At 37.6% G+C, this 16,295-nt stretch overlaps 1 protein-coding gene across 1 annotated transcript in view; it reads left to right on the forward strand.

Moving 5' to 3' along the window:
* The window catches only part of chl1b (cell adhesion molecule L1-like b), a 106,455-nt gene extending 90,989 nt beyond the window's left edge, over positions 1 to 15,466 (forward strand). Inside the window, exons 24-26 of the mRNA XM_055160493.1 lie at positions 10,365 to 10,486; positions 12,827 to 12,899; positions 15,101 to 15,466. Coding sequence (XP_055016468.1) covers positions 10,365 to 10,486; positions 12,827 to 12,899; positions 15,101 to 15,305 — 400 coding nt within the window. The 3' untranslated portion in view covers positions 15,306 to 15,466. The remainder of the gene's footprint in view (positions 1 to 10,364; positions 10,487 to 12,826; positions 12,900 to 15,100) is intronic.
* The last annotated feature ends 829 nt before the right edge of the window (positions 15,467 to 16,295 follow it).

Consider the following 16,295-nt stretch of genomic DNA (forward strand, 5'->3'; position numbering starts at 1 on the left):
CCCTTGCCATCAGCGGAGAGCACTCTGATGCCTCCTTTCATTAGAAAAATGTCAACTTCCTCTAAGATAAAGTTTGTGGCATCCTCGCTAATCACAATGCTAATGAGTAACCTAATTATAAATTCATATTAATCTTGGCTCATTAGTAACTATAAACGAATATTGACTTTTATCCATGTGACTCCAGAGTCAGAGCAACAAGCTGAGAAAAAAAAAATCCATATTATATCCCCTATTCCCATCAGCACAAAACTGCTTTCATAGTTTCACTTCAAAATTTTGCACCTATAAAATGCTGTTTTGTGTAATTTTGTTAACTAGTACGGAAGCCCTGAGAGGCAAGAGAAAAAAAAAAAGACGCAGGTCATTTGGGCTCTATTTTCTAAGTGTTAAAAAAAACACAAGTGGAAAAAAAAATGTAGAAAAAAATAAATTTTTAGAAAAAAATGGAAATTGTAGAAAAAAAAAATTTATAGATTTTTTTGGTAAAAAAAAAAAAAAAAAATCTAAAAAAAAAAAATTTTTTGTACAATTTTCATTAAAAAAAATTATATATATAAATTTTCTACTTTTTTTTTCTCTTGTGTTCTTTTTTTTTTTTTTTTTTGCTGTTGATGTGGCTGACGAAAAAAAAAAAAAAAATGAAAAAACTATTCAGCTAGAATCAAAACACACAACCCGTACCAGGTGAGTTTCAAACCCCGGCCTCCCACGTCCCAACCTAGAACCTAACGCCATAAGTCAAATCTCCAATGACTTGCTGAAGCTAAAGTGTGGTACTTATAGGAATACACCAGGAAAACACTTAGGCTCTGAGTGGTGTTTTTTTTTTTTTTTTTTTTTTTTTTTTTTTTTTTCATCAGCCACATCAAGAGCGAAAAAAAAAACAAAAAACACAAGAGAAAAAGAAAAAAAAGTCGCAAAAATATGTAGATTTTTTTTTTTGAGAATTTTTTATTTTTTTTTTTTTAAGTTGATGAAAAAAAAAAAAAAAAAACACTTAGAAAATAGAGCCCGAATGACCTGCCTCTTTTTTTTCTCTCTTGCCTCTCAGGGCTTCCAAAAACTAGAACAATTTGCAGAAATATAAATAATGTTTATACAATAAATCAGACTTTTTTTTTTTTTCTTTAAATACAAAATATACAGGTCAAAAATATGACTATAGGTAACTGATCATAACATTTGCAATACAGTGTAGTACTTTGTAAACAAGTAAACCTATATAGTCAATATGCAACCTTCTCCCATACTTCATGTAAGTATTCATAAACTTTAAATGTGCACTATCGACCCCTTTGTGTAGATATATACATACTAATTTTCACCCTTAGTTTAAAATAGTGCTAACCTTAGATTGTAGTTCCTCAGAGATCTCTCAATTGATAACCGCAAGGTCTGTTTTTCTTTCCAGGCAAGTCAGCCTCCCCCTCACCTCCGAGCACTACCAAGTCCCCAGCCACCAAACCCACACGTTCTGTTATAGGTAGAACTGCAGCACATCTCTGCATCACGCACACAACTCCTTTAAAAAGCAGCCACAAAAATCCAAATGGTAGAAGGCTACAGTGTTTTTTTGTTTTTGTTTTGTTTTTTGCAGAACATGTAGTTTATTTTAGTTTTGCTCAATTTTTTTGTATATTTCTTTTGGTATTATCCTCATTCTGAAATGTGCTGAAAAACAATACATTTTAAAAGATTTGTAGCGTTCCTCAGTTCCCCTGCATTTACCATTACTGTAAAGCTAAAAACAACTAGCATGCTAACCACTCTCTTCCTGCTTCTCAGAAAATATAAGGAGATACAGACTGTAAACAGCTTACACAACTTATTTTTTTCATACAGTTTGTACTAGCACAACAATTTTGCCCAAATACATGGAAAAAAATGGGTACAAATTGGATATAACTAATTTTCATAACAGTACAATACATTAAATTACTTTCAAAGTTTTGGAAACAAATCTTAGATTGAAATGGAATGCAATATGAAGTTCATTTTCATTTTGTATAGGATAGGCCTACCTGGTTTAATTTCACTGCAATGCCATTGGGGAAATCTGCAATAGTAGATCTATATTGGGTTCTGCCAGACTGGCTCCAGTCACTTAAACAGCACAAACACATCTAATTGTCAGTGATTGATTTGTTGGGCCCCAGTTTCCACTTGTATGTGTTTGTGTATTGACCCAACAGTCGCCTGACATTTCCATGTAATCTTCAGCAACACTGCAGCCTGTGAGTGGACAGAAAAAAAAAAAAAAAAAAAAAAAAAACAGTCTTCCATGGGTACACCAGAGGGGGGTGATCTCAAAGGAGGATGGTATTTACAGCACACAGAGATAAGTGGATAAGTGGAAATTGATAGGGCCTATATTACCCGTCTTTTTCATATAGTAAAAAAGCATGGTGACTTTGAAGGGGGTGTCTTTCAGGGCGCGGACCCCCCGCTGGGCTAGCATCTGCTTTATACAACATATAATGGCACGCTAAGGAACGCTAGTGACAAACACACCAACCCTGCCGCCTCTGGAAATCAACCCGGCTCTGAAATTTATTCTTTAAAGTTTTGTTCAGTATGACCACAATACAAATGTACTACTTACTGTTGCATTTTAGTTTCATAAAACTGAAATGTGATTGCCCTGACTCTGGCCACAGGAGGCCAGGCCCTGCGGTCCTCAGTGTTAATTATTATGGCACCAGTCCCATTTTTTCCACCTCTCTGAAACACATGGATGAGCATGAAGGGACAGTAAGCCAGTCATGTGTTCACCTTTAAGGAGACATATTAAGAATTTAACTTTTATGATCTTATAACAATGTTTTGGCAGTTATCCCACTATCATTAACTTACTCTGAGTAATATTTTTGATTGATTCTTGCATTTTTGAGTAACCTTTTACTGTCCAGCATTTGAGGCTTGAGAGCTCAAAAACTTGAATTTCTACCTACCACCTATTTCAGCCCACTCCTCTGTACTTATTTACAATTGTGCAAAAAATGAGACTTTAGACCATACATGTGGGGTTCAAAAATGCCACATAGTCATTTTTCAACAAAAACACCTTGAAAATCTACTGCTTTCACTATTGGGGGGGTGGAGCCTCTTCTACAATTTTGAATAGGAAATAAATGAACCTTTTTTTTGTTAAGAAGCTGTTACAATGAACAAACTGTAAAACAATGATTTATACTACAGTATATGTGGTAGTTTGATACTAAATATCTTCTTTATGGATTTACTTTGTATTTGTATTTTACTATAATAACAGTTGTTGTTCAAGTCATCACACTTCTTGAATAATTAGGAGCTAGCAGAGTTGCAGGCATATCCATCAGCATTAGTGCTAGTGTCATTAGTGGTGGGAAGGACAGTGCAGATGATGCAGATGCAGGTGTGCGTGTGTGAGCTAATATGGCACCTGAGCAGGAGGCCGACTGGGAGATTTGCATGTTTGCCGTGGGGAAATGAGCTAGACATAGTTTGTTGACCGGCCTGAGGCAGCTGCTGTCAAAGCAGACTTTCCACATACTAATGATCCTCATCATTCACTCCATTATTAATTCTCTTATATTTGCCCCTGCTGATTATCAAAAGCCTACATCATTAGCATTCAATCTTGACAAGTATGCATCATATTGTGGATCCACATGGGGCTTTGTCCAGACATTACCAGAAAGGAAAAAAAAAAAAATCACCATAAGTGAAAATTACTGAACAATTTCAGCTTTTAATTTACATATTATTTTACCATCTGCCTCCTGGTGAGATTTTGAACTCACCACGAAACAAATGTATGCAAATATCTGCTATGTTCCTGGCAAGAAGGCAACCATCTCTGTGGAAATGTGTCAGCCTAAATTATGAAAAAGAATCAGAAAATGTGGAACAACTCCACGAGTACTTTTGTCCCAGTTGGTTTAACATGCTATGGTACTTTATTTTTAATCAGATCAGCACCCCACATTTTCCCCACATTGTTATCACATTGTTATCCACAGTTGTGTTTTGTCAACCCAAATGAATTATGTTGGAATAAAAATATCTCCCAAGTTGCAAAAACACTCCCAGTCAAAAGTCTGAACTCCCCCTATTAAATTTTTTTTCTGTATGTTTACCATGTTTCTACATTTTATATACATACTTAAAACAACACATATGTGAAATAAGATGTATGGAATTATGTAGCAAAGAAAAAGAAAAGTCAAATATTAAATGTGTAAAAGTAAACATATTGGAAAAACATTGAATGAGAGGTGAGGTAAATGTATATATTGTGTCTTACACCAAACGTGTTCAGTGTAGTTACACGTTTGAGTCTTTACTTCAACTGTAGTTCGCTGACTCTAGTCATCACCCTCCTGAGCCTGCTTTACTTTTGAGGATGAGTCACTTCTTCTACCTGCATTTACCACAGTCTGCATTGTAACACGTAATGACAAGTAATCAGTGAACTGGAGCTGTGCGGATCTGGCAGCTCCTCCGCTGATACATTTCCAAATGAAGAATTATATGCTGTATTGCGCTCTCATCACATATTCCAGGTATCTCCCTCTGAAACCTATGTAGATTTCCATTTAACTTTGCGAGTGCCACCTGCAAATCCCATTTCCATAGACACATCATTCTTGTCGTGATTGGTACTGAGAGATTCACCCATTGTCCCCCGCTGTCAGCATGTAATTGATGCCTTCACGATAGAGTTTGGAAACAGAGGAGAGTCTAGCCTCTTTGGTCGAGGAAGATCCCCTCACTCTTAGAACTCTTTTAAAACTACTTTGTATTTTACTAACCTTTGCCCATGCTTTTGTTTTCCTCTCCCGGCGTCCCCTCTACGGAATATTAGCGTAAATGTTAGCAACTGCTTTGTAAAGATCAGCTGGATGCCAGATAGAGACAGAATGGAGCTTTAATGTTGAACTAATGTTTTGTGTTTTTGTGGGTTACTGGTAGATTTCAAACTGATTTGTTTGGAGTAGATCAGACAGCAACAATAATATAAATGGTGACATACATTTAGGTATTTAGCTAAACCTAACCCATTGTATAAACTATACATGCCAAAAACAACATATTAACATGATGTATAAGTTACACTTTCATTTTTAAACTCTAAGGCTACGTTCAGACTGCAGGGCTTAATGCTCAATTCAGATTTTTTTGTGAAATCCGATGTTTTTGCGAGGTCGTTCACATTTCCAATTAAATGCGACTTGTATGTGACTCCAGTGTGAACATTAAACGGCCCGAAAGTGTCCCACATGTGACACTGGAGACACGATGACGTCAACCGCAGCGAGCGTCTCTGTGTTTACGGAAGTTGTCCAAACATGGACGCAGCATTGAGCACCTGGAGATTTTAAAGTTCCTCGAGTACCGGAGCCAGAACATGAACAACTTACTTGTTTTAAAGAGGAGAATGAGAAGGACGAAGTTTTTGGCCGTGGTGTTTTGTGGGACAGCGGCAGCGACGTTCGTTGAAAGGAACGTGTGGATGTGGAGATGTAGTCAAGAGTGGTGAGTGGTGATGTGCTTCACTTCAGTGACACAGAGTTCATTAACAATTTTCGCCTACTTCAGAGCAGAATAATGATGTTTGTGTCTTGTTGATAACGTGTAGGTGGATGAATGCACTTTGGCCGTTCAGACTGAAGTCACATGTTAAAAGATCGGATATGTATCGGTTTCAGGAGCACATATCCAAGTGTCCTGGGTCACATTTGAAAAAAATCGGATCTGTGTCGTTCAGACTGACATTAAAAGATCAGATACAGGTCACATAGAGGCCAAAAAATCTGATTTGGGTCACTTTAGGCTGCAGTCTGAACACAGCCTAAGTCTCTTTCCTTTCCTCTCCGCGCTAAGTCTTCCCCCCTTCAGAGCGATATCACAACACAATGAGTGTGTATCCCGCTTAATGAAACTACTACACATCACAGGTTTATCACGTTGTTGAGCACAGTTTTGTATCATGCTTGTGGATATTTATGGAGAATTGTCCCATGAATGACGCAGGATTGTGAGCTGAGCATTGGACAGAATCTGACAGCTAAACACAAGGAGGGTTTGAACAGGACTCAGAAGAGATTGTTTAATTACTGGAACGTGCATGAATGACATCTAAAATGTCTTCAGGCATGTTTTTGATGAGAGAACAATGTTAGAACACGGGAGAAAGCTAAGTAAAAAAAAAAAAAAATCATAGTACTCCCTCTTTAACCTCTGTTACACAATTGCACTGACTAAACCTGCCCAAAATCAGCATGTGCACAGGTGAGGGTGAGTGGAAGGTTTCAGAGACCACTGCAGTGTTTGATGATGATGAACAATAGTTGAACAAGACAGCAAGGAGGTCTTGAAATGGGTTATTAGCAGAATTGGAGGAGAGTTTTTTTGGCTTTGTCAGTCAATGTGATCCATCACTGAAATTAGTTAAAACTTCAGACAAAACGAAGTCCAAGCTCTCCATAAAAGTAAAAGTCGCACAAGGAATAGTAAAGTCAAAAGGACAAAGCCAAGGTGTTGGCCAAAGCCAATGAGTCATTAAAACTGAAGCATGGCCTTTTAAAAATCACCAATCAATAGTAAGAACAGAAGTTCATTAGGGGCAGACAAGTATAGTATAAATAGTATAAATGATGATCATAATACTATTAATAATATCAGTACTAATGTAAAGATGAATATATTTTAACAGTACAAATAATGAGAAAATACGTATTACATTTATACATTTACAAGTCCTTATTAAGACCAGGATGTACATATGGTTCATATAAATGTTCTTCCAGGTAATTCCATTGTAGCTTAGTGTCACCATAAGAAGGTCACAGGTTTGTATACTAACCAGTGTGGTCTTAATGTTCTAATCTACCCCACCTTCTGTGCTCTTGCCCTTTTAATCTAAAATATTTAAGATGGATCCTTAAGATAAACTTTCTAGGTTAGGTCAGTCCATCTTTTATTCATAGATTGGAACCACATGACTGAACTTGAATAAAACTTGCAATGCACTGTTTTTGCAGAGCCACAATATTTGCAATTATCCTCAGGATATTGACCTATTGTGTGTTTGTACAGCTCAGCAGATCCCTCCCTCTCCTTTCTGTGGTTTTAGTATGTTGCAGCTGTGCCTATGACTCAGTGGTATTGGTCTGGAATGTGACTTGTTGAGCCATGTCCTTGAGCCCCTGTGTGCGGTCTTTGATGGTGTGGCTCGGATTTAATTTAGCCAGCAAGGAATCACAATTTGTACAGCGTTCCCCACTTGATTAATTAGACAAGCGGATTAGCTGTTTAATATTAATTTTGGATCCCTTCCATGGCTGCGCAGGCCCTGCATCAGATAGGCTGTGTCGACGTAAACATTCAATCAAGTGTCCCGATGAAAAGGCCAAGGTGTGTCAAAGTCAGACACTATTGTTCTCCACAGATCTGGCTAGCATCCATACAGCAAGATTCACTCAGGGCTGTCTTATCGGCTGAACCATCCATAAGAAAATGCACTCTTGGGTTTTGAAAAGTCTTGAGTGAATGAGATGTTAATTATTTATGTATTCAAACAAGACGTGGCATTAAATAAAAAATAATTATTGGGGTCGGTAAGGGCATGTGGGATATGTTTGACTGGATTCTTTATTATATTGTATCATCTGTTTTTCATTTTCAACCCAATAAGTTTGAATTGCTGCCAAACACATAACCGTGGAATTGTCAGCCCTCCGTTTTATCGACTTTGCAGATAAGTAACGGAGTATAAAATTAGCTTGGAACTTTGGAAGCAATAATGTCCTTCTAGAATTATATTTTTTAGATAACTATAACTGTAAAAATGATGTGAAATAATCTGGTCATTAAAAGAGTTTTAGGTTAGGGAAGGTAGGTGTTTGGCATAAGATATGATATTGTAAAGGTCACTATTAAGGGATATTTTTAATAACTTCCATGGCATAAAGTAAAATTGAATTTTGTCTGAAATGTATGGCATTACATTTATCTATGGTCATGGATAGGGCTGGGTATCATTAAGAAGTTGCTGATACAATACATATCTCGATACAGTGACCTTTTGATTTGATATATATTTCAAATCGTTTCGATATGGCTCAGTAAGACATAATGGCTAAATCTTGACTGTTCTGACCAGTTCTTCTGCAAAGTGAATATGAAAAACATCCATTTTACTCATCAAAACAGTGGAAATGTCAAATGTGTCGCATAACCCATATGGAAAAGTTATGGACAAATCATACACCATTTTAACATGTTTTATCTGAATCTTAAAAGATTTGTATATGACAGTGAAAACACTTACAAGATCTTTGGTAAATATGTGCAGCATGAAACATATAAAACTTTGTAACCTGCAAGAGCTGAATATGACACTAATCCTACACACAATGTCCTCACAAGTGTTGGAGAAAAGTCATTTTTACCACAGAATCATAGAAAAACAAATTGATTGTTTCCTTAAACTTGATTGCTGTGTGTGTGTGTATGAGAGTGAGAAAGAAAATTATCACTGTGTGTCTGTGTGTGTTTGCGTGTGCGTGTGTGTGTGTGTGTTGTGCAGCATGGGGGTAAACACAGTAATACAAATATTGCATTACAACCTTAAAAAACATCTTCCACTGATATCACAGTGAACAAACATCAGGCTGTAAAAATATTTTTACTCTGCAAAATCCTAATTATTACAAAGTTCTATATTGACTTGTAATATTCCAAAAAGCAGCTACACACTTATGTTTTTGTCACATGCCTCAACTGACAAGACGTCATATCACTTACAAATACTGAAGTACTTGTAACTGTCCTCAATATCTGCTATTGTTCCCCTGGAGTCAGAGACCTGGGTTCAAATCCCCCTTCACACTCTGGTCATTTTTTCTGCAACATATAATTAAAGAATACAAACATTACATGGAACATACAAAGAAAATGTAGTTTATCATGCACATTACCTGTAAATGTCCTGCAAAATGTTCACTTTATCTTTACTAGTTTTTCATAATATAGTTGTATGAGAAAAATGTAAAAGGGGGACACTTTCAGGAGGAAACCACACATGACACATATGAACCTTATATAAAGATTTACTACAAAGACACTGGTAAATTCTTATTTTTTTTCCAGTTTTTTTCCATATGGGTAAACAAGCTTCCTTTCTCTAAACAAGCAGCAAAACTGTAGCACTGTAACAAAATAATTTAGTAAAATATACCAAAAAATAGTCGATACAGCAGCCCACAATATCAATCTTGTATCATCACATTAAACGGTACGATATTTTGATATTTTTGCACACCCCTAATTATGGAGGCTAAACCAGGCTAAGTTACTGTTTAGATCTGTGGAGAGGCAACCCTTCTAAGTATTTTTGAGCTATAAAACCACCTGTATTTTAATAAATATAAGTTAGAGCTGTGGAACATTCCAAGCAGGGCAGTGGCATATCCATAGAAACAAGAAGGTGACGGAACCCCAACCAAAAAAAGTTACATAGTGCACCTTTAAGCAGTGTTGGGAAGGTGACTTTTAAAATATATTCCCCTACAGATTACAGATTACACACACCAAAATGTAGTTTGTAACGGAATCCATTAAATTACTTAAAGTGAGTAATGTAATCTGAATACTTTGGATTACTTGATTTGCTGTAGAGAAGCAAAGACGAGGAAATCTTCACATAAGATGTTTTGTCTGTTAAAAGAAAATAAAAAGTCCAGACTTTACTGAACCAAATTAAAAATATTATTGTTAGAAGACGAGGAGACACGGTCCACACAGCAGGATTTAGTCCTGTTAAATCCTGTTTGAGACATAGTTTAGACCTGGTTTAGACTTGGTTTAGACTTGGTTTAGACCTGGTTTAGACTTGGTTTAGACTTGGTTTAGACCTGGTTTAGACCTGGTTTAGACCTGGTTTAGACCTGGTTTAGACCTGGTTTTAGACCTGGTTTAGACCTGGTTTAGACCTGGTTTTAGACTTGGTTTAGACTTGGTTTAGACTTGGTTTAGACCTGGTTTAGACCTGGGTTTAGACTTATTTTAGACTTGGTTTAAACCTGGTTTAGACCTGGTTTTAGACTGGGCAATGCGTGGAATTACAAAAAAAAAAAAAAAAAAGGGATATAGCCCAAAATGTGAAAACAGGAAAATACCGCCGTGTAATCCATTTATTTCAAGAAAGTAACTGTAATCCAGTTACCACTCACTTAAACAGTAACTGTAACCGAATACAGTTACTCATAATTTGTACTCTGATTACGTAACTCTGGAACATGTAATCTGTTACTCCCCAACACTGCCTTTAAGGTATGTGAAAGTCACCTAGTATTGTTCTCCTCAGGTCTGGCCAGTATCCACGGAGGAATCTCCACGCAGGGCTGGTTCATCGGCCTCATGTGTGCCATCGCTCTCCTCACCCTCATTGTGCTGGTCGCCTGCTTCGTCAACAGAAACAGGGGCGGCAAATATTCTGGTAAGCTCACTTGCACACTCTTCACCTGCTCCGCTGCTAATCGCTTCAAAGAGCACAATTTCAATTTTATTTGTAGCTATAAGACAGAATTAATCAAAACAACCAAGAAGCCATTACTGGAATATGTCAGGGGATATGTCAGGATTTTTTCATGCAAATTCTTACATAAACGGGATTTGTGTTGATAGGGAAATGAGCTTTTCGCAAGTCCGGCATTTGGATATCGCCTTATTTAGACGCCTTTTTCTAAGCGACAATGCAAACAAGCCCGCAAGCCAGATGAAATGCAAATGCGGCGCAGGGGAGAACACAGCGGGAATAATGACATAAGCTCTGTGCCATCTCAATGTTATCCCTCCTGTCGGGCACCCCAGAGTCTGTACAAGGTTTGATTATTCACCGCTAATGGGCAGCGAGGGTGTAGCAGGGCCCAAGACTGCTCCACTCATCAGCTGAAAGGCGCAGTGCAGCCTCTGTCCTCTGTTTTCTCATTAACTCCTCATTACCCGTCCACGTATCTCCAACAGCCTTTACATCCGTTCATTTGCCCAAACTCATGTTAGTCCCGATCGACATCACAAGAGGCAGCAAAGACAGTGATGTATAAGGCAAGACACCGCAAGTTCATTTCAAGAGTGTGGGCCCATCTGCTATTATCTTTCAGTCTAAAATAAAGACATTATAATATTATTTTTTGTTTTAGTCTGTTAAATAACTGTTATCTTATGAATTAGTTTCCTTTTATAAGTTGCTTTAATATGAAGGTTATAAATGATGAGAAAATGATGTTTATAATTAGAAACATAACCTAAATATATTTCATTAAAGATGATGTACCTGTTTTAACTAGGGATGGGCATTCAATGAAATTTTCTTAATCGATCGTCGGAAGAATTAAGGATCGATTATCGATTAATCATTAACGTTTTTATATTAAAATGATCATCATTATTATTACTATCTGCACTACTAATCTGCATAAATAAATTCAACTTTGCGACATATAAACCATAACGACTCTAGAGCCACATCAGCCCGTTTGACATTAGAATGTGTTTAATTCAGTTTTGAGCAACTCTCACAGAAACAAAACTTAAAACCGCATCACTAATTTGCATAAACTAAGCGAAGATTTAAAAAAAAACAGCTCTTGTGTCGCTGATGTGGTTTAACTTCTGTTGGATTAAAAGACATGACTCAGGTGAATACAGGTTAGTGTGAACATATTTGTGTTTGTCAAAACCAGGACACCGTACGGGGGGAGGGAGGTGGGGACTCGTCATCCACATTGAGCAACTCTCACCTGGTAAAACTTTTTCCCACTGGACACTGAAACATATGTGCTGCTTTATACACTGTGCACATGGACTCACACTTGTCCCAAACGCAACGGAAAGTGTGGAATTTCTTGTACAAATCATCGTTAAACACACATTTGTGCTTCAGTACGTTGCAGACTGACCCACTGTTTGTGTCTCGCTCCTTCTGATGCAGAGACACATGTACAGACCTGTTTGGTCACGATACACACAGCAACCTACATTCGGTTTGTTGATTAAAATGAACATAATCGATGAAATTCTTAATGATCAATTATCAATTAATTGACTAATCATGTCCATCCCTAGTTTTAACATGAAAAAGCGGTTTGCTGTGGTTCAAAGTTATTCCTCACTGCACCTCATTCCTTGCATCTGATTTATTCACCATGATAAGTTTATAAGTGCATTTCCCAAATTTCTGAGGTCAGAGCAGGGTTTGATGTCACAGCAATGCTAACAGCTAGCATGCTAAGTGTGCACTTTCTGAATCACTGTAAAAAAGTTTTATAATTAGAAACAGACAGTTCACACCGAGCTGCTTATGCAATACATCTGTAGTGGAGCAAAACAAATGCTGTGCAAATACATGGAGAAAATCAGGTAGAGGAACATCAGGAACATTTATTTTTAGCCATTGCAAGATCTGGCCCAAGATTATGTTAGACAAAATCTAACAATACAAAGTTAAGGTTTGACATTGCAGATGAAACACTGTCTTTTGTTGCTTAAAATTGCACAATATTGACACTTTTATCATACAAATATGACAAGTGAAATAAAACAAGCTTAACGCAATGTTTTTGCAATTGTAGTATTTTGTGATTTCTTTGAAAACATCTTGCCTATATTTGTATTATTTCCTCCAAACTTTGAATAAGAACTCAAAGAGTTGTGGGACCAGGGGAATGGGTCTTTCTGGTAACATGAAAAGCAAACAGTCTGAGCACATAGTGATGTCAGCACTGTGTCAATCTCCATGGAGCAAATGACTGATATCATCTCTTCATTCTGTGAGCAGTGAAAGAAAAAGAAGACCTTCACCCAGACGTGGAGTCCCAGGGCATGAATGATGACACTTTCTGTGAATACAGGTAAGCATAAAACATATTTCAGCACCACATTTAAGGTCTGTTCTTCTCTGGAGATTTTTCAGCCATTTTCTTCTGTTCTTCTGTAACATTTACCCATTTCTCCTTTTGCCAAAAGACAACCTGACAAGCGCGAGGTTGAAACGGAGCCTCACACCACCGCTTTGGCTCAGCACATATGATTGGATGAGTACCAGAATTGTATGTGCTAAACGGCAGTAGCAGCTGTTTACACATGTCCGGAGTGATAGCACACCCTCCATATGACTGTTGTCGTAGATACTGTCATTGTGTGTCCTTCACCTTTCCTTTGCTCTTTGCACATGTCAGATGTTTTAAACAGAATGCCCAGCATTCAGCAGGAGGCCAAAACCAATCAGTGTAATTGAAAGTGGCTCATCTCCCAGGCTCTGATATCTGTCCATGTTTCATTAATCCTGTAGCGCTTCAATTCATAACAGCCTGGCACTGTACAGGCCCCAGTGCTTTTCTCTAATCAGTGAACTCTGCATGACATAACCCATGTCAGAGTGATTGAGACAAGAATTATCCCCCCTGTGAAATGTGTGAAAGTGCTAACCTCATATGTATCTTAATAAAACCAAATGTTCCTGGAAGATGTGACTGGTTGCTAAGAATAATGACTTTAATGATGCTGGTGGGCGTTGGTCACTTCTGACTGCTGAGTTCATTGATGAATTTCCCAAACTTCCTCTTTGCAAGTACTAGAGCAAAATAGATCCAAAAACATTCAACATTCAAAAACAGCAACAAAAAAGACAGACAGATAATAGAATGTAATTGTTCTTCATGCATGGTGTGTAAGAGGAGCTCAAAGCCCATGTGGAAATGTTGGACTTTGAAATTGCTTAGGTTAAGGGTCAATTCTTTCTTAACAAAGGAGATGTTCTGTAATAAATCATATTTAGTTTAGTTAATTTAGTAAATAAAACACATTTCACTACAACAATAATCCTTTGTTTGGAAAGACAGTGCTCCTCCAGCACCAACTTCCTACAGGTGAGAGCACCTCTCCTCTGAACCCCTCCAACCCAGACTATGTATACATTCATTTGTCTAGTTGATCAGGATGAGCAAAGTGTATCCTTTGAGAGTTAATTCATGTTTTATGGAAATGATAGTGCAAAAGATACAACAAAACATTGGCACATAAATGTTGCAATGTTGCTCCAAAGTCTTTGAATGAATGAAATATTCAAACAATATGCAAAAAATGTTTTGTTCAGTGGGGCTGGTTACTGAAAAAGTCCAGGTCATCTTTAGAACATGATTAGCAGCTAAACACATTTCAGTTTAGTTTAGTTTATATTGTTGACTAAATTAATTATATATATTTATTATTATTATTATTATTATTATTATTATTATTATTACTGTTCAGTCAGACATCAAATTTCATCTCTCATGGTGAACTTTGAGTGTTTTGCAATGCTTTTTCAGAGTGGTTTTTAACCACAAACGGCAAATAAATTCAACTTAAAAGTGCACTGTGTAACTTGTCTGGTGGAGGGTCGGTCACCTGTTTGTCTCCATGGAGATTTGCCAAGAATGTGCCAAAGTGTGGCCGTAAACTTAAGAATCTCCATGAAGACTTGCACACCAAATTACAGTTTAGATATTTTTTAAGATAATTTGGAGCAATAAATAACACCTGTAGTTGAATAAATACAAAACATATTAGTTTAATATCATACTGTAGACTGTAGTTTATACCAAAAGCATTAACATCTACAGACTCTCTCTCTGGAAAAGTAACACAGTGCACCTTTAACCTGAACCTTAATTCAGAATCAAGCGGTATTGTGTGACAAACATCCATGCAATGTAGCGGCACATTTTTCAGACTGTACAACATTAGAGTGGGTGAGTATTAATCTGGTCAGTACCACTGCATGGGGGTGACTTGTAGCTATTCCACAGATCCTCCATATCCCCTGGGCATGACTTTATCAAGCCCACTGATGTCCAGCAGAGAAGCACAATTACTGCTGGCTGCTGGACATTGCTCCTCACCGCAGCTCAAGATATAGGCCTCATGTTGATCCCAGAATATCACCGAGTCAGTGTCACCTCTCCCTCCATCCACCCCCCCCACACACAGCCCCCCAATAAGCCATAGTGTGAAGCCATGGGTGAAATGAGGTGCTTCTAAATCCACTGTCCCCATTTCTTTTCTCTCACAGTGACAACGATGAGAAGCCACTGAAGGGCAGCCAGCGCTCACTGTGTGGAGACATGAAGGGCGGGGACAGCGGGGACAGCCTGGTGGACTACGGGGACGAGGAGGGACAGTTCAACGAGGACGGCTCCTTCATTGGGGAGTACGCAGGACGCAAGGAGAAGAGGGTGTCCGCCGAGGTCAAGTCCACTGCCCAAACCCCAGCGTGAGGCAATCCGCTGGGGTGTTACTGCAGACATTGTACCCCACAGCGAGCACAAACGCGGTGTCAAATGTAACGCATCATCGCCAACTGCCATCCTCGTTTTATATACAACCTACTTTTGTCGAGTCGCAAGTTGGCTATTACTTATCAAGTTAGCCCAGGATTTAATTTAAAGGCACGTTATGTAACTTTTCAGATGGAGTGTCTGTCACCTACATGGCTCTGTGCTTGGCTTGCAGGTGGCTTTTTTTCCACCAGAAAAGTTACATAATGCACCTTTAAGAAGGTCTATGAAACACTTGAGGAAAAGGGAAACTTATTCTCCCCACAAGGTAATTGTCAATGCTTTGGTTGTTTGAAGCAGATAGATCAGATGTTGATGAAATTACCTTTTGCAACCATTTTTGTACAACATAACAAAAGATAAGTTTACAATGATGCAAGTGTGAATTCAAGTTCACTTTTTTACTCTAGTAAATAATAGTATTTTATGTGACATTACATAGGCGTTGCTCCAGATGCCCTCCCAGAGTCTGCACTCTCGATTTCTATATATATCTGCGTGCTAAATATTTGTAAAAAATAAAATAAAATAAAAAATTGACAGGTTTCAGGATTGCGTATACTTGAATGATTTATTTTGTTGGTTGGACACATTTGTCATGGGTTTGACTGAATCAAAATTTGAATGGTTTTAATTGGTCATAACTAACCAAAAGACCAAGCTACAACAGAATATTGATGTACATGATTTTTCACCCCAGTGAAGACAGCTCTGCTGAATATTTAATTTGAACCTGTTATCGCATAGTATTTCGAGTGTGACCTTGACTAACAGTTACCTGTTGTAGAGAATAAGTTACAGATTCCAGACCTCTTTTTAAAAGATCCTGGACTATCCCTTTAATGCTGTGTATATATAGTGTACATGTATGTGCAGAGTGTGTTTTGTTTTTGTTGATTATAATTATACTTTTTCATTGCCAATTCTTCA

Source organism: Boleophthalmus pectinirostris, unplaced genomic scaffold (genome assembly GCF_026225935.1).
Source record: "Boleophthalmus pectinirostris isolate CB_2022bp ecotype Guang Dong unplaced genomic scaffold, ASM2622593v1 HiC_scaffold_3, whole genome shotgun sequence".
NCBI lineage: Eukaryota > Metazoa > Chordata > Actinopteri > Gobiiformes > Gobiidae > Boleophthalmus > Boleophthalmus pectinirostris.